Source organism: Gymnodraco acuticeps, unplaced genomic scaffold (assembly GCF_902827175.1).
Source record: "Gymnodraco acuticeps unplaced genomic scaffold, fGymAcu1.1, whole genome shotgun sequence".
Classification (NCBI taxonomy): domain Eukaryota; kingdom Metazoa; phylum Chordata; class Actinopteri; order Perciformes; family Bathydraconidae; genus Gymnodraco; species Gymnodraco acuticeps.
In genome coordinates this window covers 16,490-40,263 of record NW_022991228.1, presented here as the reverse complement: position 1 = coordinate 40,263, position 23,774 = coordinate 16,490, and the positions used below count along the sequence as shown (strand labels likewise).

The 23,774-nt window shown below is 42.0% G+C and overlaps 1 protein-coding gene across 3 annotated transcripts in view; it reads right to left on the bottom strand.

The window, feature by feature from the left end:
- Positions 1-13,048, bottom strand: part of sema4ab (sema domain, immunoglobulin domain (Ig), transmembrane domain (TM) and short cytoplasmic domain, (semaphorin) 4Ab) — an 83,367-nt gene extending 70,319 nt beyond the window's left edge. For 2 of the 3 annotated variants that reach the window (XM_034239419.1, XM_034239421.1), the window contains exons 1-8: positions 12,899-13,048; positions 11,088-11,287; positions 9,172-9,332; positions 8,213-8,272; positions 7,798-7,896; positions 7,542-7,635; positions 4,640-4,762; positions 4,313-4,440 (exon numbers count right to left, since the gene is read on the bottom strand). In XM_034239419.1, coding sequence (XP_034095310.1) covers positions 4,313-4,440; positions 4,640-4,762; positions 7,542-7,635; positions 7,798-7,896; positions 8,213-8,272; positions 9,172-9,332; positions 11,088-11,220 — 798 coding nt within the window. In that variant the 5' untranslated portion in view covers positions 11,221-11,287; positions 12,899-13,048. Of the gene's footprint in view, positions 1-4,312; positions 4,441-4,639; positions 4,763-7,541; positions 7,636-7,797; positions 7,897-8,212; positions 8,273-9,171; positions 9,333-11,087; positions 11,288-12,893 lie in introns of all 3 variants that reach the window. The other variant, XM_034239420.1, reaches the window with a different exon arrangement.
- Positions 13,049-23,774: the final 10,726 nt, after the last annotated feature.

The following is a 23,774-nucleotide window of genomic DNA, read 5'->3' as shown; positions in this document are numbered from 1 at the left end:
TCTCTACTTTAAAGAGTCCTGTCCTGCTGATGTTCAGGTGTATATCAGTATGTAGTGTCTCTACTTTAAAGAGTCCTCTCCTGCTGATGTTCAGGTGTATATCAGTATGTAGTGTCTCTACTTTAAAGAGTCCTCTCCTGCTGATGTTCAGGTGTATATCAGTATGTAGTGTCTCTACTTTAAAGAGTCCTGTCCTGCTGATGTTCAGGTGTATATCAGTATGTAGTGTCTCTACTTTAAAGAGTCCTCTGCTGCTGATGTTCAGGTGTATATCAGTATGTAGTGTCTCTACTTTAAAGAGTCCTCTCCTGCTGATGTTCAGGTGTATATCAGTATGTAGTGTCTCTACTTTAAAGAGTCCTCTCCTGCTGATGTTCAGGTGTATATCAGTATGTAGTGTCTCTACTTTAAAGAGTCCTCTCCTGCTGATGTTCAGGTGTATATCAGTATGTAGTGTCTCTACTTTAAAGAGTCCTCTCCTGCTGATGTTCAGGTGTATATCAGTTTGTAGTGTCTCTACTTTAAAGAGTCCTCTCCTGCTGATGTTCAGGTGTATATCAGTATGTAGTGTCTCTACTTTAAAGAGTCCTCTCCTGCTGATGTTCAGGTGTATATCAGTATGTGGTGTCTCTACTTTAAAGAGTCCTCTCCTGCTGATGTTCAGGTGTATATCAGTATGTAGTGTCTCTACTTTAAAGAGTCCTCTCCTGCTGATGTTCAGGTGTATTTCAGTATGTAGTGTCTCTACTTTAAAGAGTCCTCTCCTGCTGATGTTCAGGTGTATATCAGTATGTAGTGTCTCTACTTTAAAGAGTCCTCTCCTGCTGATGTTCAGGTGTATATCAGTATGTAGTGTCTCTACTTTAAAGAGTCCTCTCCTGCTGATGATCAGGTGTTTATCAGTATGTAGTGTCTCTACTTTAAAGAGTCCTCTCCTGCTGATGTTCAGGTGTATATCAGTATGTAGTGTCTCTACTTTAAAGAGTCCTCTCCTGATGATGTTCAGGTGTATATCAGTATGTAGTGTCTCTACTTTAAAGAGTCCTCTCCTGCTGATGTTCAGGTGTATATCAGTTTGTAGTGTCTCTACTTTAAAGAGTCCTCTCCTGCTGATGTTCAGGTGTATATCAGTATGTAGTGTCTCTACTTTAAAGAGTCCTCTCCTGCTGATGTTCAGGTGTATATCAGTATGTAGTGTCTCTACTTTAAAGAGTCCTCTCCTGCTGATGTTCAGGTGTATATCAGTATGTAGTGTCTCTACTTTAAAGAGTCCTCTCCTGCTGATGTTCAGGTGTATATCAGTATGTAGTGTCTCTACTTTAAAGAGTCCTCTGCTGCTGATGTTCAGGTGTATATCAGTATGTAGTGTCTCTACTTTAAAGAGTCCTCTCCTGCTGATGTTCAGGTGTATATCAGTATGTAGTGTCTCTACTTTAAAGAGTCCTCTCCTGCTGATGTTCAGGTGTGTATCAGTATGTAGTGTCTCTACTTTAAAGAGTCCTCTCTTGCTGATGTTCAGGTGTATATCAGTATGTAGTGTCTCTACTTTAAAGAGTCCTCTCCTGATGTTCAGGTGTATATCAGTATGTAGTGTCTCTACTTTAAAGAGTCCTCTCCTGCTGATGTTCAGGTGTATATCAGTATGTAGTGTCTCTACTTTAAAGAGTCCTCTCCTGCTGATGTTCAGGTGTATATCAGTATGTAGTGTCTCTACTTTAAAGAGTCCTCTGCTGATGTTCAGGTGTATATCAGTTTGTAGTGTCTCTACTTTAAAGAGTCCTCTCCTGCTGATGTTCAGGTGTATATCAGTATGTAGTGTCTCTACTTTAAAGAGTCCTCTCCTGCTGATGTTCAGGTGTATATCAGTATGTAGTGTCTCTACTTTAAAGAGTCCTCTCCTGCTGATGTTCAGGTGTATATCAGTATGTAGTGTCTCTACTTTAAAGAGTCCTCTCCTGCTGATGTTCAGGTGTATATCAGTATGTAGCAGAGGTGTGGACTCGAGTCACATGACTTGGACTCGAATCAGACTCGAGTCACCAATTTGATGACTTGAGACTCGACTTGACAAAATCACAAAACACTTGCGACTCGACTTGAACACCAATGACTCGGGACTTGACTTGGACTTGAGCCTTCTGACTTGAGGTGACTTGATCATTTAATTCAGAGGTCTCCAACACGCCGATCGCGAGCTGCCGTTAGAAAAGCAGACTCCAGTCGGGGAGAGCAGAATCTTCAGCCGCTCCTACTCTTGCTGAGAATCCTTGCAGGCAGGGGCGGGTCTTTATTTAGCTGGGCCACCATGCGGCCAACCATATGCGAGGACACACTAGGATCATACCATTATGTGAAAGAAGGGTGGGGGGCAGACGCTTCAAAGACAGCAGGTGTAGTGGTACAGGCCAGCTACACAGAGCGACAGGGAGCCGGATTTAAATGCAAGCGTGTCGGAAAAAGTCAAGATATGTGCGTAAACCGTAAAAAGACGCGGCATCTGGCTGCATTTCAATTATATTGGAGAAAGCAAAGCTGAGTGCAGGATTTGTAAAATGAAAATAACCCTTTTTTTTGGTAACCACTCAGGATTTATTGTCAGAGGTGGGAGAAGTTCAGATCTTGTACTTGAGTAAAAGTACCAGAGTGTAGGAATACTCGGTTACAATAAAAAGTCCTGCATTCAAAATGTTACAAGTAAAAGTATATAATACAGTGGGGCAAACAAGTATTTAGTCAGCCACCAATTGTGCAAGTTCTCCCACTTAAAAAGATGAGAGGCCTGTAATTTTCATCCTAGGTACACTTCAACTCTGAGAGACAGAATGGGGGGAAAGAATCCAGGAAATCACATTGTAGGATTTTTAATGAATTAATTGGTAAATTCCTCGGTACAATAAGTATTTGGTCACCTACAAACAAACAAGATTTCTGGCTCTCACAGACCTGTAACTTCTTCTTTAAGAGCCTCCTCTGTCCTCCACTTGTTAACTGTATTAATGGCACCTGTTTGAACTCGTTATCAGTATGAAAGACACCTGTCCACATCCTCAAACAGTCACACTCCAAACTCCACTATGGCCAAGACCAAAGAGCTGTCAAAGGACACCAGAAACAACATTTTATTATTATTATTAAAATAGTATTATTCTGTTGCTCGATGTCATTACATTTGGTGAAAAGCATATAATGACTTGTTTAAGACTCGTTTTGTCAAAGTTTAGGACTTGGACTTGACTTGAACTTGCCCATCCTGACTTGAGACTTGACTTGGACTTGAGCGCGAAGACTTGAGACTTGACTTGGACTTGCCCATCCTGACTTGAGACTTGACTTGGACTTGAGCGCGAAGACTTGAGACTTGACTTGGACTTTCAAAACAATGACTTGGTCCCACCTCTGGTATGTAGTGTCTCTACTTGGACATGTCTCCATGCTTTAATGCTAAAAAAAGCTCTTTATTTTTCTCATACTGTCTGTGCTGCAGCACCGCTTTTCACCCTCTGTCTGAAACCAGAGCCCAGTCTGCTCCGATTGGTTAGCTGGCCGGCTCTGTTGTGATTGGTCACACTATGGGAAAGCTAACAACACAAAAACACAATAGGGCCTCTTTAATGGCCAGTCTGAACATTGCATCTAACAGAACATGGAAACATATGACTGTTGTTTGAGACAGACTTTAGTCCTTTAAAACATTTCAGACATTGTTTATTTAAGCGTTCTTGTTAAAAAAGTGGGCCAAGAGCCTGAAGAGCTATTTTTTTTTTAAAACTCCATCTGCATGAGGCTGTTCATGAGCATAAAGACTTCCACAATGGTGAGCTTCAAGTGGCTGTTGCAAATCAGAGAACAGACTCCAGTGGTCCTGTTAGAGGAGCACTGCCATCACATCGTTGCCCATAATGATGCTGGGAATGTAGTCCTGTGTGTGATGAGGTCACAGTGGCATTGTACTGCCCTACATTACATTTGTATAGAAGTGTTTCCGATGTGTTCCCTAGCATAAGGGGGGCAGGATATTGGAAACACCCACCAAAAAAGAGTCATGAAATAAACTAACAATGAGCTCCACGGTAGAACATATCAACTCCTGAACACTACAGGCATCATAATCGTTTTTCAGGATGACATTAGTTTGTAAAGGTGTACCCAATAAAGGAGACAGTGGTTATTGTTTATTAAATGTATTCACAGAATGTATGTACAGTATATGAGAATACAAACGTATGAGTGTGTGAATGAAGTAGATATGTATGATTATAAAAATGTGTGCTAGTGCAAGAGTGAAAATAACATCAGATTGCAGGGTTCTTACCATGCAGATCTGAGACACGCGAGAAACGATGAACTTGTCGATGAAGTCGTACTCTCTGCCCACCTCACTGAAGAAGAAGTAGATCTTCTCCTCTTCAGGGATGAAGCTGGAGCTGATGAAGGTCGGGTCTACAACAGAGGGCAACGTTTGTGGGGATATGTCAACATCTTCTCTGTTTGTTGTTTTTCTCTGTTCTCTTTTTAGTTTTAGTAGTTCACATATCCTCAAGTATGGTACTTAAGTACCATTTTAAAGTACCTGTACTTTAACTAGTATGAGTACAAGTACAAGTAAGTATTTGAGTTTATGTTTCAGGGTGACCCTCACCCTCCAGCCAGCCCAGCGTGTCGTCCAGCTTCAGGTCCACCCTCCGGCCCTCACTCAGGTGTCTGGAGATGAGGGGCCGGTTCCCCCTGTAGTCTGCCACGGTGCCGGTGTACAGCTCTCCGTCTGAGGGGCACAGCACAATCCTGAGGAGCCTTCAAACTGAACACTGTTTCAACACGACAGCTAGAACCTATGTATGACATCATCATCAAAGGAACTCTAAAATGTACTAAACTGAAATGTTAGCTACTGCTATACAGGACATTCCCCTGATACTCTGATCAATCAGTTTGCTTCATGTTTTTGTGTTACTATTTAGTTCAGCATTACCTTGTCTGTATATTTTTCATTTTGACAGCTTTATCACCCTGCCAGGCAGTTTAATATAGGTATATAATAAATACATATTTAATATAGTGTTCTTTGCAGACAAACCTTAGGTTAAAGGAAGGAAGTTGTTGCCTGATAATTATCCTGTGTTCCTCAAATCACATTTGAGTTTTTCTGAAGATAAATCAGAAATATTAGTTATTGAGAGACAACCATTTGTTTTCCAGCTTACTTGACATGGTGCCTGAAATTATTTTTGAGTGAATATATGGTGTAAATAAAAAAACAGAAAGCCTGTGGGGACCAGGTCTCATTTACAGCTCTCAAGGACTCAGTCATGTGCGGGCAGAAACCACAGTTAACACGGTCTTTGTTGTAATGCACTTTAAAGTGCTCCGAGTGGACGCAGAATAACAGCACTCTATATGAATGCAGTCCATTTAGAACTGTTGTGCTTTTGTTCAGAAGGATAATCTCCACATATTAACACCACTCCATGAATTTTGAAGAGTAAATGCAATCTCCAGAAATAAAAACCTAATGTTAGGCATTCAACAAACTACAGCAGGGTCACATGACTTCATCTCAACACGGCTAAGCTAAAGGAGGCTTAGGAGTGAAGACAGTTAGCAGTGTGATTTAGTCACTTGTTAGCAACCGTTGTTTTTCTGATACATTGAAGTTTTAGACGTTCACCAGTGGGGTATTTACAGACATATTTTATGTTTAGAACAAAACATTAAATTATCTTCAGTTTGTGTTAACCAGTGGCGTGGCCACCATAGGGCCAGGGTCCACCCTGAGAAAGCTTTGGTGTAATTTAAAAAAAGTATTCACCCATTGAGAATATCCAAGAATTCAAAGTGAAATTCAAGTGAACAAATATCGAGTTTAATTAATGTTGTATGTGCTTTGTCCTCTGAACCGAACTCATTTACGGTAAAACTGATTGTTGGTTCCGGCACGCGCCATAATAACGTGAGAGAGGCAGAGAGCTGCTTGCAAAATAAATGATGGCTCAAAGTTCACTAATGAACTTTGTTTGTTTTTTTTAAAAACAGACTCCAAGAAGAGTTGCCCTCATCTAGCAGCGATCTATACGATCATTTTCTGATAACGATGAAATAGCCCCGCCTCCCTCTCCCCACGCCTCCCTCTCCCCACGTCTCCCTCTCCCCACGTCTCCCTCTCCCCACCTCTCCCTCTCCCCACCTCTCCTGCTGCTGGGCTGTCAGAAGAAAATAAATGTTAACGGAAACCCCTCCGCACGGTTCCCTCGTCCCTTGGAAGAGGCGGAGAGGTGGGTGTTTTTCATCTGCTGGTGGACAGTCCGGAGAGATATACACAGGGTTGGGTTGTAACGGAGTACATGTAACGGCGTTACGTAATCAGAATACAAAAATCAAGTGTATTCAGCTGGCGTTACATTTGAAAAACGAGTAATCTGATTACAGTTACTTTCGTAAACCTGAAGTGAATACATTTTGGAATACTTATTGGAATTATTGGTGGAAAAGTTTCCTCACAAAATGTAATATTCATTACCGGCAGAACTGTGTGCACACTGCACGGCGCTGCAGCATGTCTGTGAGCGAGAGAGATGCAGCGTGTCTGTGAGGCCCCGCCCCCGCACGCAGATGAGAGAGAGATCTCTTTTAAAATATATTGAAAGTTAGAAACGGAGATGGTTAGATAAAATGTGCAAGATAACGTTTATGTAGCATTTCTTTATTGTCGAGATGATGACATTTATAACGGGATCAAATCAAAGTGAATGGCCTGCTGCTGCTGAATGCATGGGGCAAGTGACTGAAACAGTTTTAAAAGTTATTACATCGTTTCAGATAATAATAATAAATAATAATGATAATTCATTCGATTTAGGGGCGCCTTTCAAAGCACCCAAGGACACCTTACAATTCATAACATATTCTAAGGAAAGGTTTTAAGACAGTACAAAGAATGCAGTCCGGGTGATGTGTTTTATGTGGGGTGCAGATGAGAGAGCTGTCCAGAATGACACCAAGATGTTGTGTTTGTGCTCTTGATAAGCCATTAAACCAATAACATACGTGTCTCCTGTTCAGCAAAACATACCCATCTGTTATGGAAAAAGAAAGTATTCCAAAAGTAATCTGCCACCGGTACTGGCGGGGATTGTTGTTAGCTTCTGATGCGCAGAAGAAAAATCTGGCCCACCCTATTTTTTACAGGCCCACCCTAAAGTACATTTCTGCCTACGCTACTGGTGTTAACCACAGACCTTACTTCAGGTTTCTAACCACAAACATGTAAAAGAAAAAAGTCGACTTAGAGGCAATGGAGCCCTAAATGCTAAAATGCCAATAATGAAAACGTATTTCTGGGTTTAGGACTTATTCCTGCACCACTTTATATGTAGGTATGTTGGAGAAATGTCACATATAGTCTATAGATAATCTGTTAAAACATGTCGAAGTGTTGAATCACAGCTAATAAGTTGTTAAAGAGGGAACAGATTCTCTAGAAATGATTGCTGGGCCACCAACAGCTATAGAGTGAACATTGGTGGTGACATCATGGCCGCACTGACCTACGATGATGGCGGTGTTGCGTTGGTAGGGATCGTAGGGGCAGCGACCCCGGCCTTCATCGGGCTTCGTGCTCATCATCAACGTCTCAGAGGTCTGGACAGAAAATATAGAAAGATATAGAATTAAATAGAGATCAACAGAGAAACCAAATGTGGCTGTTGAAGTAAACATGGTTATATTGCTTGGAATCCATGAACATTTTATACCGTCAAAAAGTAAAACCAACCAATCAGTTGAACGTCTGTGTAAACTCACAATGTAGGAGCAGCGGGGGCTGTAGGCAAAGGTTCCACAGGCGTATATGTGAGTAGTGTTCAAGAACTGCAGCACACGGATGAAATTAGGACAGTCGGCCTAGAGAAAGACAAAAGACATAAAGTTAGATGTTTGAGTCCACCAAGATGTACAGCGAGCGGCGTGTGCCTCCTGGTTCCTAAGGGACGTTAGGATATCTTGGCAAAGCACGCTCTCAAACTAACAATTCACATTTCATTGAAGACTACACACCACTCTACACGGTGCTCTTTAACATTAACAGCCCGATGTGAAAGGTGTATTTTATGAAAAGTGGTTTTGTTTTATTAGTACTAAAAAGGTCAGAAGGAGACATTTTTTATTCACTTTGATTTTCCTACTTATCTAAATACAGTGATCAAACTCTCAAACTTGCCATTTCCTTTCCTTTCATGGAACACTGTTCCAGGTCTTTGTCTGAAGGGCTCCAGTCCAGCTGGAAGAAGAGGAGAGGAGCTGCAGATCAACCATGAAACACTCATTGCACTCATTACATCTTCCGTTACAAAGATGGAGTATTATGCGGGGTGGGGGGTCCATTCACATGACAATAGCTGCTAATGTAACAGTTCTTGATTTTGTCTATTTTTTCAAATGGTGAATCCTATTGAAGGAATTCTACCCGTTTTATCTTTGAAACACTGTGACAGGATCCCTTGATCACATGATTCTCATACAAGCAGAAGAGTCATTGGAAATGTTAGAGCCAGTTTATTTCAGTTTGTTTTGTGTAAAAAGGTTAAACAGTTTGGTCTCCTAGTGGCGTCCTCTGTAGACAGGATATATAAAAGACTACAATTCCTACAGCGCCAGACTTTAAGAGACACAGATATGGGCAACCTATGGGGAAGAGGCTTTCCAGCTTTTAAATCATAAAAATGTTTACGTAATAGAAAAAAAGACAATCAAATTTGCTAACCCTTTTATTTGAGATGTGCCTCTTTTGGTTTTGATTTGTTAGACTATTGCACATTGACTATTTTCATTTTTGAATGCATGTGGAAATTCATTTATTTTATTTGATTAACCACGAGTCACATAGCATTGAGCCATCATCAGAAGCCAGGAAAGTCAACTGTGGGTACCAATAATAAATAGAAAGATACCGGGTCGTCTGTTTAGGCATCTGAATGGCTTTGAGCAGGGGTGTCAAACTCAAGTTTCATCGCATGCTTAGTTTAGCCAGATTATTGGCACCGTACTAACATAAAAGCGGCATTAAACATATGATAAACTTGTGATATTCTTTGAGAGCTCTCGCTCCATGAATGTAACATATAAGGAAAGTGATGAGTAACTGCAGTAGTGTGACTGTTATCAGTGGTGGCGTCTCACCTGACTCCTCAGTGTGATAGCGTCCTGGTGGCTAACGTCCAGAGCTAACACAGCATCCCGGGCCCCCACATACAGCATGTCTTCGTCCTCACTGAGCAGCAGGGTGCTGGTGTTGCTGACCTCAGGGCTGCTGAAGCGGGTCACATGTCTCCCAGGACTCCCTGTTGGTTCACAGTAGGTAACACTGGGATTAGGAAACTTCACACATTTACCACGGACAATTAGAAGCATCCAGATGTTCACAGGTTGCTGTCTGCTCATTTGCAAAGAGCATTTATGTAAACACAACCCTGAATACATCACATAAGCATTTACTGTCCATACACTCTAGTAATCATTATCAACTATCTCTTAGCTAGCCAATTCAACAACGGTAATAAATCTGTAAATAACCGGGGCAATATATACTTCCACCTTTAATACTATCACTACTTTATAAATGCTAAACTCATTGGAAATACTACAAGTGGTACTTTTTGTTGTCCACCTGGATGTGTATTTTTGTAAATTGTAAATGTAAAAAGGAACCAATAAGTCGCTGAGAAGCTGAGGTCGGCCTGGTCGCTTTGAATAATGATTTGCTGAGATCCAAAAATGGTTTGAATAAAATCTTAATTCAATGAACGGTTGGCTTATTATGATATGGACAAGCATATAGTCTGTGTAATCCAGTTGTCAAAAGTTGCAGTCAACAGAAAACACAGCGACCCTCTCACCCTCTCTTCCACACACACCTCACACAGGTGGACAGGTATTTATATTTACTATGAGTGCCACCAATATTCAATCAGAGCCAACTGATCCATTCCATAATTCATCACAAAATAATAATATAAACAAAGACCAATACCAACGTTTATCCAACCAAAAACCCTTATTAAATCTACAACACAAACAACCTCTTCAGCCTTTCATGGCTGACAGCTCATCAGCTAAATCTGTTGTATAAAACGTGATGCACCATAGGAAGGGCAGGTCTGAGACTTCAGGACAGTTATAGGGCTTTCACACCAACGCGATTCCCGGAATCCGGTTCGTTTCAAGCACCAACAAATTGTCAGAATAGAAGCAAGAACTGGGGGCTGAAAAGAAAACCTGGTTCCAAACCAGAAAAGCTCTAGCGGGAATCGCGTTAGTGTGAAAGCCCCATTAGTGGACCAGTTAGGACAGGTTGTAGTAGAGTTCAGTGAGCTTTACTCCCACACATCAAACCATCCCAAGATAATGACCTAGTACCATGGAAAGCAGTGGAAACCAACGCTAATTAGCTCAACTGTCATCGGCTGATACACTCTATTGAATCTGTGCGATAGATTTTTTTTTTAATGGTGGGGTTGGGATTGTGTTAGAACAGAAGCTATAGGTCCCTTACTTTAATATTGAAAGTTTGAAGTGATTTTTTAAAGTAAACTAGGGTTGGGCAACAGAGAACTATGCTATCTGTATGCTAACAATCTTCTAACATTATACTAAGTGGTCAAGTCCATATTTAGCCCTAGTACTGGAGTGCAGCATTGGCTCATCAGTGTGTATCTTTGGGACATGTGAACATGGCAGCATCATGTTTGTTGTCTTTCTAAACTTTGAGTATTAATCAGCTGTTCAGACTCTTCTGATGTCAGGCTTTCCACCAGATGTGAGAACCTAGCAGCAGGGATTTGATCCCTTTCAGTCACAATATGCTGTCTTTAGTCTGCTCTGCCCCGGGACCCTGTCAAAATAGACAATTGGCCCACAGCTCTCTTCGGCCCACATTAACTGATTTCCCGCAACGGGCCATAAAACTCTTCTCCCGCAAATCCTTCCTTCATAGGTGTGGTAACTGCTGAGCTGTGTTGGAACGGCTACACCAACATAGCATAAAGATATTGTCTTAACAAAACACAATGCACGGTTTAAAGGGAACCATCACTCACCCATATGGAAGGAGACCCTGGGAGTCAGTGCCGTCAGACAGGGGCTCAGGAAGCTCAGCAGGGCCATAGAGAGGGACAGCAGGCTGCGGTTCTCCATATCAGCAGTCTGAGCTGTATTACATCTGATGTTCATCCAGAGGGTCAGAGACGTGTTGGAGCTGGAGACATACTCCGCCTTCTGCAGCACTCCATCACTGCATCTGAGGGCAAACACAGGTGCTCAAAGTGTGTTCACAACAAAGACATCCAATCATCCTAATCATAAAATATTCGATATGTGGATGAAACTATAATGAGTCCGGGGGATAAGAAGTCATTTTAGCTGTCTAGCAGAATACTTACAACAGGGCCAAAATGTACGGAAAGACTGAAAATAATGCAACAGATATACAGTACGTGCTACATGTGCTTTCGGGGATGGCAGTGGCTTAATCCGTAGAGGCTTGGGCCACTGATGGTCACTGATTGAAGTCCTTGTGGACCCAAAAATAAACGTAGTGTGGGCTGTAGCTGGAGCGGTGCCAGTTCACCTCCTGGGCCCTGAACATGTTCTACACTGTAATGTGTACACAACAACAGAGAGAAAACTGAATCTACCCTCAGGGATTCATGTCTCCTACTTCTTCTTTTCTTGGGATTTATTGTTCCTGATCCTACTGCTCTGTGTTGCTCATGTGATCCGTGTGAAGCTCAGCATTCTGCAGAGGCCTGAACTGTCCATGCAAATCAATGAGAGACGGACAAAGTCCAAGTGTTGCTACCCCACAACAATTCAGAAGTAAATGGTGTACTTTTTTTAGTGTGGTGTAACACTACATGTATTGAATACATTTAGTTACTTCACAGATGTGGATGAATGATGTGAAATCTAATCAAGTGTTAAATCAGACTTTAGTTCCACTTGGAGTAAATCCACCAGCTACCCTGCAGTATACAAAGTCATTCAGACTAGCTGCACCTTTACCAGCTTTGAGAACACTTTCATGATCAATCATTATAAAACATATCATATATATTATTCTGAAATGGACCAATCTGCACAATCACTACGTTTGGTACTTGAAGTAGATTTTGATGCTAACACTTTTCTACTTTTACTTAAGTAACATTTTGAATGCAGGACATTTGGAGTAAAAGTACACCATTTACATCTGAATTGATGTGGGGTAGAAGTACAAGCATACTTAGGTAACAAGTATAATATTTCTAATAGTTTAAAAAGGCCCATGAGCTATCCTGACCTTAAGTCAATTTAAAAGAGAAAAATGGATGGGCCATTGTTAAATATTGTGCAGCTGCTGATCTGATAAACAACATGGGAGCATCATGTGCCACACATCAACAACACATGCATGTCACTGTGTGTGTGTGTGTGTGTGTGTGTGTGTGTGTGTGTGTGTGTGTGTGTGTGTGTGTGTGTGTGTGTGTGTGTGTGTGTGTGTGTGTGTGTGTGTGTGTGTGTGTTTTCCACATCTTAGCTTTAGCTGTGGCTCATTCCCGTGCTCAGACTACCTTGTTTCTGCACACGACACATGTAGCAGAAATGAGCTAAAATGTATCAGAGTTATCAAAACACGTGGTGTGAGTTGGCTCCATATCCTGCTGCTGAAACACTAACACTAACACAACCCTTACACAACACATTCCCGTCCATTGTGTGATGTTTAAGAGCTGTGCGGTACCGTTCCGGTCGCTTCGCCCTGCTGGGGTTCGACTCTTTTCTCTTATCTGTGCAACAGGATGCCGTAAACTGAAGCTGTTCAAACCTGAGAGACAAACACAACTGAAGAAATGTGGCCGAGGTACCTTACATGTGTTCGGTGTGTCTCTTGAGGAACCGCCGCTCTCCTCTGCTTCAGTCCCCGCACCGTGCAGCACCGTGCCCCGGAGAAAGCGCTGACCGGTGGAGCCTTTACTATCACAACAAAGCCCCGGAGCCCCCTCCCCTCCGCGGCTCCAGAGCACACACACAGCCGTTAGACCTGGACCAGCGCCCCCTCTGGTGAGTTCAGGTATGGCAGCCTGCGTGTTCCAGTACAATTCCATATGATTTTAAAAAGATTACATTTAGTTTGACACCCTGACACACAGCACCAGAGGAGAGCCTTCAGTTCGTCTTTATGTGGACACACAATGGTGACATTTGTTCTTGATCAGAAGTGTTTTGGTATTTTGGATATCCACCTCCAATTAATAACTTAATAAAAGTGGCCCGGGGATCAATTGACAGACAGGGCCACTTAATGCGCGGCATGTATCGGCCGGCCGGCGATGAACAAAAAACCCTATGCATTTAATGTTATTTTGGACCATTATTCATATAGTAATCACATTACCTGAGCCCTTGAGTTGCCTAGAGCAAAATAGTTACAGCATATATTTAGTGATTTTAATGTTAACAGATCAAACAAAACAATAAACCTGCTAGCTAACTGCTAGCTAACTAGCCTAAGCTCAGTAGCCTACCTCACAACCTTCCGGAGCTGCCCCTTGGAAGCCACAATCATGAGCTCTGTTTTATTGCTGTTTAGTTTGAGCGGGTTTGATGACATCCAGTTTTGTATGTCCTGTAGGCAGTTGACAAGGGATTGAGGGGGGAGCTGAGTGGACAGTTTTGTGCAGAGATAGAGCTGTGTGTCATCAGCATATGAATGAAAGCTGAAACTGGTGGCGAATGATTTGACCAAGTGGGAGCATGTAAATGGTGAAGAGGGATCCAAGCACAGAGCCTTGAGGTACACTTTGGTTGACTGGGGCTGATGGGGAACTGCAAACACTGATGGTGACAAAGTGTTTCCGGTTCGAGAGGTAGGGCTCAAACCAGGCAAGAGCTGTGTCGGCTGGCGGCTGTGTCGGATAGTGTGGGATGTGGTATTGAAGGCTGCAGAGAGGTCCAGGAGGATGAGAATGCTGATGAGGCCGGAATCAGAAGCAATGAGGAGGTCATTCATGATTTTAATGAGGGCAGTCTCTGTGCTGTGGTGGGGTCTGAAGCCAGACTGAAGGGGTTCATAGAGCTCATGGTTGGACATGTGGTGTTGGAGTTGTGCGGCAACTGCTCTTTCCAGGATTTTGCTGACGAAAGGAAGGTTGGAGATCGGCCGGTGGTTGTTCAGGTCCTCCTGGTCCAAGCCAGGCTTCTTGAGGATAGGAGTGACTGAGGCAGTTTTGAGGCAGGGTGGGACTATGCTAGATGACATTGACAAGTTCACTATGTCTACTATGATGGGGCAGATGGTGGGTAGGGCTGCCTTGACCAAGGCTGTGGGCATGGGGTTGATAGAGCAGGTTGATGTCTTGGCCTTTGTGACCAGCTTGGTTACTAGGAGGGCATCCATTGGGGAGAAGGTGAAGAGGCTGCACCTAGATGGGCGTGTAGCAACTTGCGGCTGATTTGTGGTTTGAATTGGGGGGGCAGCCACCAGAAGCTGCTGGTGGATGGAATCCACTTTGGCCTGGAAGAACCAGGAACTTCGAGCAGAGGACGAGAGCACCTGGGGTCGAGGGGGCGGAGAAGCCGTTTTATGGTGGAGAACAGCATTCTCGGTTGGCACTGTTGGTTGCCAACATAACCGAGGGTGGAGTAGTATGAAGACCTAGTCCGGGAGAGAGCTTCTTTGTAGGACTTCACACGGTCCTGATAGGCTTCACGGTGGACGGTGAGGCCAGTTCTTTTTTGGAGTCTCTCTAGCCGACGACCAGAAGTCTTCAGGGTGCGGAGTTCAGTGGTGAACCAAGGGGCAGACCGGGTAAAGGAGTCAAGGCTGAGGGATATAGCTGTGTTCGGAAGACCCTGATTTGCATGTAGCATTTGTGATGCTGACAAAACATAATTTGACCAGTTTGTGACAAAGATATCTGTGGCTCAGAGAGTTAATGGGGACTCAATAACGTTTAAAGTAATGTGGATGTTCACAGGGAGTCTAATTACGAAGAGGCTTCGCCAAATGCCTAGCTCATTAAGGCCAGAATGACACTGTGGATCTCCTGCAGACCACCGTTAGCCTTTGGTGCAGTGAGGATTTCAATGAAGACTTCAGTCTCTTTACACAATAGACTTTTTGCCTGAACAGGGACTTGAAACCTCCCTTGATTCACCGATCACGCTACAGTAGGTCCAACTGGATTGGAATCCAGAAGACTTTGAATTCCATAGATGCTACTTTTGCATGTAGCATTTGAGATGCTGACAGATTATCATTAGACCAGTCTGTGTCGGAGACGTCAACAGTCAAGCCTACAATGTTGCAATACAGACATTGAGGTATTTGGTCAAAAGAGCCATAGTGCTCCTGTAACTCCTGGGCTTGTTTAGTGACATTATTAATATAAAGTTATGGCTCAACAGCTGTGTAAATAAAATGTTTTACCTCTGCTCTGAATTTGTGTCCCTCATAGGCGGACTTAAAGGAGATTGTTTGTGAAAGGCACAATTAACCCTTGTGTTCATATTTTTGTTACTCAGCCAGTGTTCGTGGGTCTGGTCGCTGCCTTTTTGGGCTTCAATTCAACACAATCAAACTATTTGATGTTGAGATACTCAGCAGATGTTTACTTCATCTCAATTACAAGCAATATAAACAGCAGCATATGGTTAATATTTGCCCTTTTACATTTGTTAGATCACATTAATTAGTGCTACTCGTTTTTGTGCCCGCTGACCGACTGGTCCTGTGGCTCGTCTTTTTTTTGTAACTAGCTGATGCTCAATCTCATCCTCTTCTTCAAAGTCACTGTCAGACTCAGAATTCTCAGAAATGTGATCCTCACATTCTGAAACCTCTTCCTCTTCCTCTACATCATCATCAAATGGTTCTCTCTCTTCCAGAATCATTTGCCCTCTGAGCAGAGAATCTTTTGGCCATCTTGATCAGTTGTGATAAGGACCCAAACTGGCGAAGCTTTATTTATTATTTGCAGCTTGGATAGAGTGTGAAAAAAATAAAGATTTGAACCAGCAAGACATAATGTGGGAATGTGATGTGGATGAGATTGTTGATGATGTTGGAAATTGTTGACGATATTGGTGATGTTGTTAATGATGTCAGGAATTATGTCTTGAATGTTGTTGTATTATTGTTGTGTTATTGTTGTATTGTTTTAAGTGTCGGACCCCAGGAAGAGTAGCTTTTGTCAAGAGCAAAAGCTAATAGGGATCCTTAATAAACATAAACATAAACATACACACACACACACCAGGGTTTCCGTTAGCCGGTAATTACCGGTTTTAGCTGGTAAAATGTATTAAAAACCGGTAAATTCAAAACCTGCCAGTCAAAATGTCCGGTAATAAATAGGGATGCTCCGATCGATCGGCCACCGGTCATTATCGGCCGATATTCACTCTTAATAGTTTGATCGGTGCTCTCTATAAAGGCCGATCAGGAGAGCTGGATCTGATCGATATGGACATAAACGCGAGTGAAGTGTAACCGGACGTGAGAGAGAGATCAGATCAGCTGCTGAGTCTGACGGAGACACGCAGCTCTGCATAATCACCTGAAGCCCCGCCCACTGTTTAGCGAGAAAATTCAGATTGAACATAGTAAAAAACTGTAAATTATAGTGTCCGTCCAAAAATTATTTTTTACTTATAGTGAAAACTACCCTTGGATGATGGTAAGGTAGACTAAAAGCTTTAGGAATCCAAAGTACAACATATAATAAGTACCCTGTATCAAGATTGATGCAAAACAAGTGACATTTGACCTTTTTAGAGAGGTTTAGCAAAAAAAGCTCCACCTCTGGGGTCATTTGGTTGGAAATGGGGTTTTTGCCGTCTCTCTGGAACCCATTGGTCGATTTTGATGATTGACATCTCTTTTTAACCGTTAGAGCCAATAGAATCAAAGGGGAATTTCCACATACACACCAACGTTACCATTGTGAAGTGGGTGCTATGCGCACGCAGTTTCCCCAAATCGAAACCTGTCTCATGCAGGCTCTGAAATCTGAAAATGTAAAAGTAGGTTTATTGCTGATGGATTATCAGAAATAATTTCAAAGTGACACAGACACTTTGGATTAACCTATGGATTAACCTTCAGCAGCGTTTTTATCGTTTTAATGCCATTGAAGACAACTTTTGATCAGACAACGACAAAGGTAAGACATATTGCCGTTTTGGCTACCTAGCGCCACGTGTTGTGATGTCTGTTTTTGTTTATAATGTTGCAAGTTTATTATATATTAAGAAGCCCTCAGACGCTGTTTCCTGCAGGTGATGTGTTTTTCCCCCCGGTGGCGGGGGGATGGGGTTTAACTGAGTTTTAAACATCAGCATATCCGGTCATAGTCCGGTAATTACAGAAACTCTGCTACACAATTCTTATTATTCTTATTATTGAAACATGCCGGTAAGTTACAAATTTGTCCGGTAAAATCAATTCTGTCCGGACATTTGACCGGCAAGAAAAAATCCTAGCGGAAACCCTGACACACACACACACACACACACACACACACACACACACACACACACACACACACACACACACACACAGCCCAAACAGGTGCACCCGAACACCCTGTATGTAATGTAAATGTGTAGGGGGGGTGTACAGTGGGTGGTCATTGAAAATGTGTCCTGATATATGTTCTTCACAGAAAATGAGCTAAGGCCATTAAGTGTGGGTTTGAAAAGATAATTGATCATATCATTTTTCTTTAGCTAAATTATGAAAACGGGTCCCACAGATCCGAATACCATACAAGGGTTAAGACCATTTAAATCCTAAAGTACAGAATCTGGACCAGGGAATGTTTGCAGCAGGCGTTATAGATCCAGCCAGGTTAAAAGAGCCACCTTTGTGACACAGAAAACTGCTAACCCACTGATCTGAGGTCAGGCTACAGCCCTCACATCCTGTTCCAATCCCTGCTACATGTTCACTGCATTGGGAAGCAAAGATGCTATCCAATTATTTCTTGCCTTTTTTACCTGATACCTGTTACTTCTGCTGTAACAATGTAAATGTATAGGAATATAGGAATTCTGATTCCGATGCTGATTGCATTATGGGTGCACATTGTTTTGGAGATTTATCCACACCAGGTACTAAAGGTCTGTCAGTCCCTCAATGTCTCACCCTCCTGCACAGATCCTGACCATTGTACTACTAAATCAGTTTTATGACTTTTGCACATCCACAAAGTGCACTTTACGTTTCAGGAGTAGTCCTTTAAGAATCATACATTAGTAAAGCTAATAAAGATCTATACATCTTATCTTGTGGTTCTCCTCAATACCACTGTCTCAATAATAGTCCTTATTACACATTCATTTTGAGTGGACACAAACTCAAAGATCACAATATTTTTAAGACATGTCAAATATCATTGGAACAGCACATGTAAAAAATGTCACTCACAAAAAATCAATACATGTATCACATGGCAGGTAAAGTGTTTTGAAAGACATAAAGTTAGTCGGATATATGATCTCCACTGATATGACATGTGTTTGTACCTGTTGCTTCTCTTGATTCCCGTCTTGGTATATTCCTGAAGAGTCTTCTAGTCTTCAGGTTATCTCATCTGCTCCTTGAGATGAAACAAGCTGCTGCAGCAGAGTCAGGCCATGACAAAAACAAAGGCTTTATGCACACTCAGGATTTCCCTCATTCAGACGCTCCACTCTTGACTCTTCTTAAAGCGCTCTCCACCCAGTTTCCAGTTCCTCTGTTGATCTAAATGTCTGTTTTACCTGTCTTGACACACCATTACAGATCAGCTGCAATTCCAGAAACAAATTAAGGTTCAAACTATGGTTTGTTAAATTAGATTTGAACAGAATTATTCATAGACGGGCTTCATTGTGAGCGCAGCAGGGAAAGGAGGAGGTAAGATGGCTAATGAGGAGAAAAGAAGATTGGAGGGGATTAGCGGTGACCTGGAAACAGACGTGTGGTAACAGGCTGAAGCCACAACGTCAAACATGAGGCTGCGCACACAGGTGATGTCACCATGTGACGCTCACTGTTGTCACTCACATTTCATTTAGCTGATTCAACTGATGACTTCTTATATTTTCCTTTTTTTTTGTTCCTTGCCGTTATGATAGGTCACACAACATGTTATCCGCAGGGTATCACTTTTGCCTCTAGAGGGAACCACAGCTCCATTGATGTGGAGCTGTTGCTCTAGCTTATTTTCTTGTCCACCTGTGCCTTTACCATTCAGAGATTTATTTTGCACTTTATTTAATTTCCTATTATGTCTCATTTATATCTGAATGGATAAAATACATTGTATTTACTTGTTGGACCGGCTGTTCATGCTGATTTTTACTGCACTAAATTGTATGTGTGTTCTCCTCTCTGTTCTCTATGGTTTGGTATTGGTATAGATTTATTTGCATAATATTTGACAATTTCCTATTCACTTACCCATCCACTTGTTCTGTGTGGGATAATATGGGGATGGTTTACTGTTTAGATAGGGACTAGGTCCCCGGAAGACTAGTGTTAGTGTAAATACAAGCATTAGTGTAATTACATAGATCTGAGCCAGAGTGCTTGATTATGCTGTGCATTTTGGGTTTAGCTATAGGTATGGCCACATGTTTTTGTTGTTGTTTTTGTTATTATCATTACTATTATTATTTTTCGTCGTCCTCTCTTCTCTTTCTCCTGTGTATGCAAGACAGTGTTTGTCCAGGTCAACTTGTGTTTGAGGAACTTCCTAGATGGTGTCTGCCATGACAACGACAGGTAGAGGAGTGCGCCTGATTTCCTGGAATACTAAGGGCATGAACAACGCTACTAAGATTGGTAAGGTAATGACACGGCTGCAACATCTGAATGGGGATGTCATATTCCTGCAGGAAACTCATCTTAAATCTTCTGATACCCTTCGTATTAAAAGGGCATGGATGAGTCACTTGTTCCACTCAAAATTCTCCCACAAAGCCAGAGGGGCAGCAATTATTATTCACAAGAATGTCAGATTTGAATTGACAAATTCGATATCAGATCCTAATGGTCGTTCTGTCATACTTTCGGGCATGCTACAGAACACACCAGTGATACTAGCTTCTATCTACGCTCCCAATTGGGATGATGGTAATTCTTTTGTGAACCTCTTTGCTAAAATTCCCAACACCGACAACCATCGTATTATTATGGCTGGTGACTAGAATTTGGTCCAGGACGTGAGTCTCAACAGGTCATCGCTCACACAAGCCACTCTCTCCAATTCGGCCAAGGTAGTACTGCACAATGCATCACGATTAGGACTCTCAGACCCCTGGAGATTTATTAACCCGCAAAGTAGAGCATTTTCCTTCTTCTCGCACAGGCACCACACTTTTTCACGAATTGATTTATTTTACTCGATAACAATTTGATTCATCTAGTCAATTCATGCGAATACCATCCGATAGCCATCTCAGATCATTCTCCCACCTCGGTTGACATTCATTTCCCTCTTGGTATGTCCCCCCCTCCATTATGGAAATGAAATTCTCCCCTGCTGTCAGACAGTGAATTTAGAGACTATCTTTCCACTCAGATTCCTTCCTACATTGAAATGAATGACACTTCCGATGTTAGTAGCGGTATTCTTTGGGAGACTCTTAAGGCCACTGTGCGGGGACAGGTCATTTCGTACACTTCACGTAAGAGTAAAGATGAAAAGGCTTTCAGAAATCTGTGTTGAGCTTTGCTTACTCGATGAAACATACCAGCCTGTCCTCCTACAAAAATCGACCATATAGGCCGATATACCTTATTACGACCAGACACGTTTTAGTGTATGTTGTTTCTTACACGACCACTAGAGGTGCTCTAGAAGAAAGGGTTAAGAAACTCTAAGAAACAACATGCTCCCGGCCCGTTCATTGCAAACGCTCTGGAGGGACGTTTATTCACGAATAACCCTCTCTGGAAAATCCTAAATTGTGGAATAGTTTGGCCATTAAAATGCTTTTTGATTCGATTTCTGGCGAGAAGTGTATATTGTACTCTTAGAATCCACGTCCAGTCGATGTGTATTATCTATAGTTTGATAGATATTACGAAGATGATTTGAGGTCTCGCCAGGATAACGTGTATGCAGCTTCCATGTAGTTAGTGTGGGTGAAAACAGTTTTTCCGTTCTTGAAGTTTTCATAATAAAACCGGATGTATTCCCCTCGCTGTCAAATGATTACACTTTGATATCTGCATTACTCATCCACTAAAAAACATCAGTTTATCCTTTTTAATTGCACAATATTGATTGGTTTAAATTGTGTACAATGCTTTTGTATTTTTAACCTTCGATTCAGAGAAACAAATAGTTTTTTCGGAGTTTAGACACTACACTACCCAGAATCCCCAGCTATCGTTTGGGACTACAACATCCGCCTTGCTTTACAAACCCCGTGATTGGTCATCAAGACCTGTGATTGGATGTTGGAGTGGCAGTGCGACAGGTTACGCTGAGCGTCAAACAGCTCTATGAAATGGAACTACACATGCTGGCTATTGTGTGTTTCGCAACATGTTCTATGGCACGTCTCTTTATAAGATGTTTTCGTATTTCCCACAATTATAAGTTGCCAGTATTAAACTGTGTACACCCTGGAGGTTTAGGGGATACGAAACACAGTGGTGTTATCATATTTAAAACATATGATTAATAAATGGGTAAATTAATATACCAACATGACACCTAAAGTCAGAAGAGCTTTATTTAACAGCTGGTCTTATGTCTGTGACCCCTCCTGTTGTTCATTGATAAGCCTGAAACATGCACTTCAGACTCTTTATTTATTTATGCATATTTTTTTTGTATCTCTCCAACTTTAAACAATATTTTTTGATTTACTGTCCTATAGTATACATTGGAATGATTTCAAACTTGTTTTTATTTATCCTAATAATTATAAAGGAGTGCCTTGGAAATATGTGTTTACATAATTTGCAAACACATATTTGTTTGAGACCCACTGAGATAACTTAGACTAAAATGAAATCTAAACACTCAGAGTCCCTAACCTCACCTGAGCTGTTTATCTCTCTCAGTCTGACAGCAGAGGACTCTCCCCCCACCTTGTTGTTGAAACAGCTCCTTATGTCTTTTAGAGCAGCTAGCTAACTAGATGCTAACAACAAAAATACAAGTAACCGGTGCGCGCTCTCATTTTTTCTCTCTCTCTCTCTCTCTCTCTCTCTCTCTCTCTCTCTCTCTCTCTCTCTCTCTCTCTCTCTCTCATCTCTCTCTCTCTCTCTCTCTCTCTCTCTCTCTCTCTCTCTCTCTCTCTCTCTCTCTCGCGCCATACATACACACACAAACCCTCCCGAGCTTGAATGACACACAGAGACCAATCGATGGCTTTGATTTATGATCGGTATGGAAGTAGCCATGTTGGCAGGCCATCATGTAGACAGACAGTCACCCTCTGTGAGGCAAACCCACATTTGCGCAGCGTTGCGTTCACAATACATAATTTTTAAAAAATCGCCGGACCAGCAGGCCACTTAACAGGCCAGGCCATCGGGAAACCTCCCGGTCCTCCCCATGGCCAGTCCGGGCATGCCTATTACATACAGTGGCAATGTCTCAAGATTTAGCAAAATACACCTTTTTGATAATACAGTAACACAAATACTACAAATCCACATAACAAACAATCAAAAAGGGTCAGCACTTATTATTATTTATAAAAAATTAAAAAAAACTAATCATTAAAGATAAAATCTTTTTTTCTTTTTTTTTGGTACCTGGCTGGCGCCCCCTAGCAGCAGCGCCGCTATTTGTATATAGGGGAAACACTGCCTACATATCGACTGGACATGGATTCTAAAAGTACAATATACACTTCTCGCTAGAAATCTAATCAAAAAGCGTTTTAATGGCCAAACTATCCAACAATTTAGGATTTTACAGAGAGGGTTATTTGTGAATAAACGACCATCTGTAACGTTAGCATTCAACGGGAGCACTAGAGGGCGAAAACTTTAAAACGTAATTATAGGACGTATTAAGCGCTTGAACAAACAACATATTTGGTCGTAATAAGGGCCCGAACAATCGGCCCATTTGGTCGTATGAGTTGGAGGACTTGGAAATAAAAAACGTCTCCTGCTATATTCAGAACACGACCTTCTGATGACAGGCATTGTTGAGAGACAACTGAGACGTTACCCGTGACGTCAGCGCAACGGCCATACTGGAGTACCAAAACAGACACCGTAATACGCCATACCTGTTCAATGTTTGTTTTTTACCGGACATACAATGGTTAACTTCTGTGCCATTGTTGGCTGCGGCAACAGAGGTGATCGAAACAGGGGGCCGAAGTCATTTTACAGGCTGCCGGCGGTTATTATAACACACCAGGGTGAAGCAACACATGAACTTTCAAAGCGTCGCCAGGAAAAATTGCTCAATAGGATCGGACGGGAGGATCTCAAACCATCCAACCACAACTATACTCGCGTTTGTGGGGATCATTTCACGTCAGGTAAGTGTCGGGTTTTACATACAAACATTCAAAATGAACATATAACCCACGTACTAAGACATGGATCTTAACAAGGAAATAGGAATCCTGGAGTCTGTCATCGATCGACATATCAGATTGTGGAGTATCTACAAAGTAAAGTCATCCCTTGGTCATCTTCACACCAGTCTGTCAATCCCCTGCAGTGCTTCGTTTAACTGTAATTTAAAGTAATTCCTCCCCCTACTATTTGATTATAT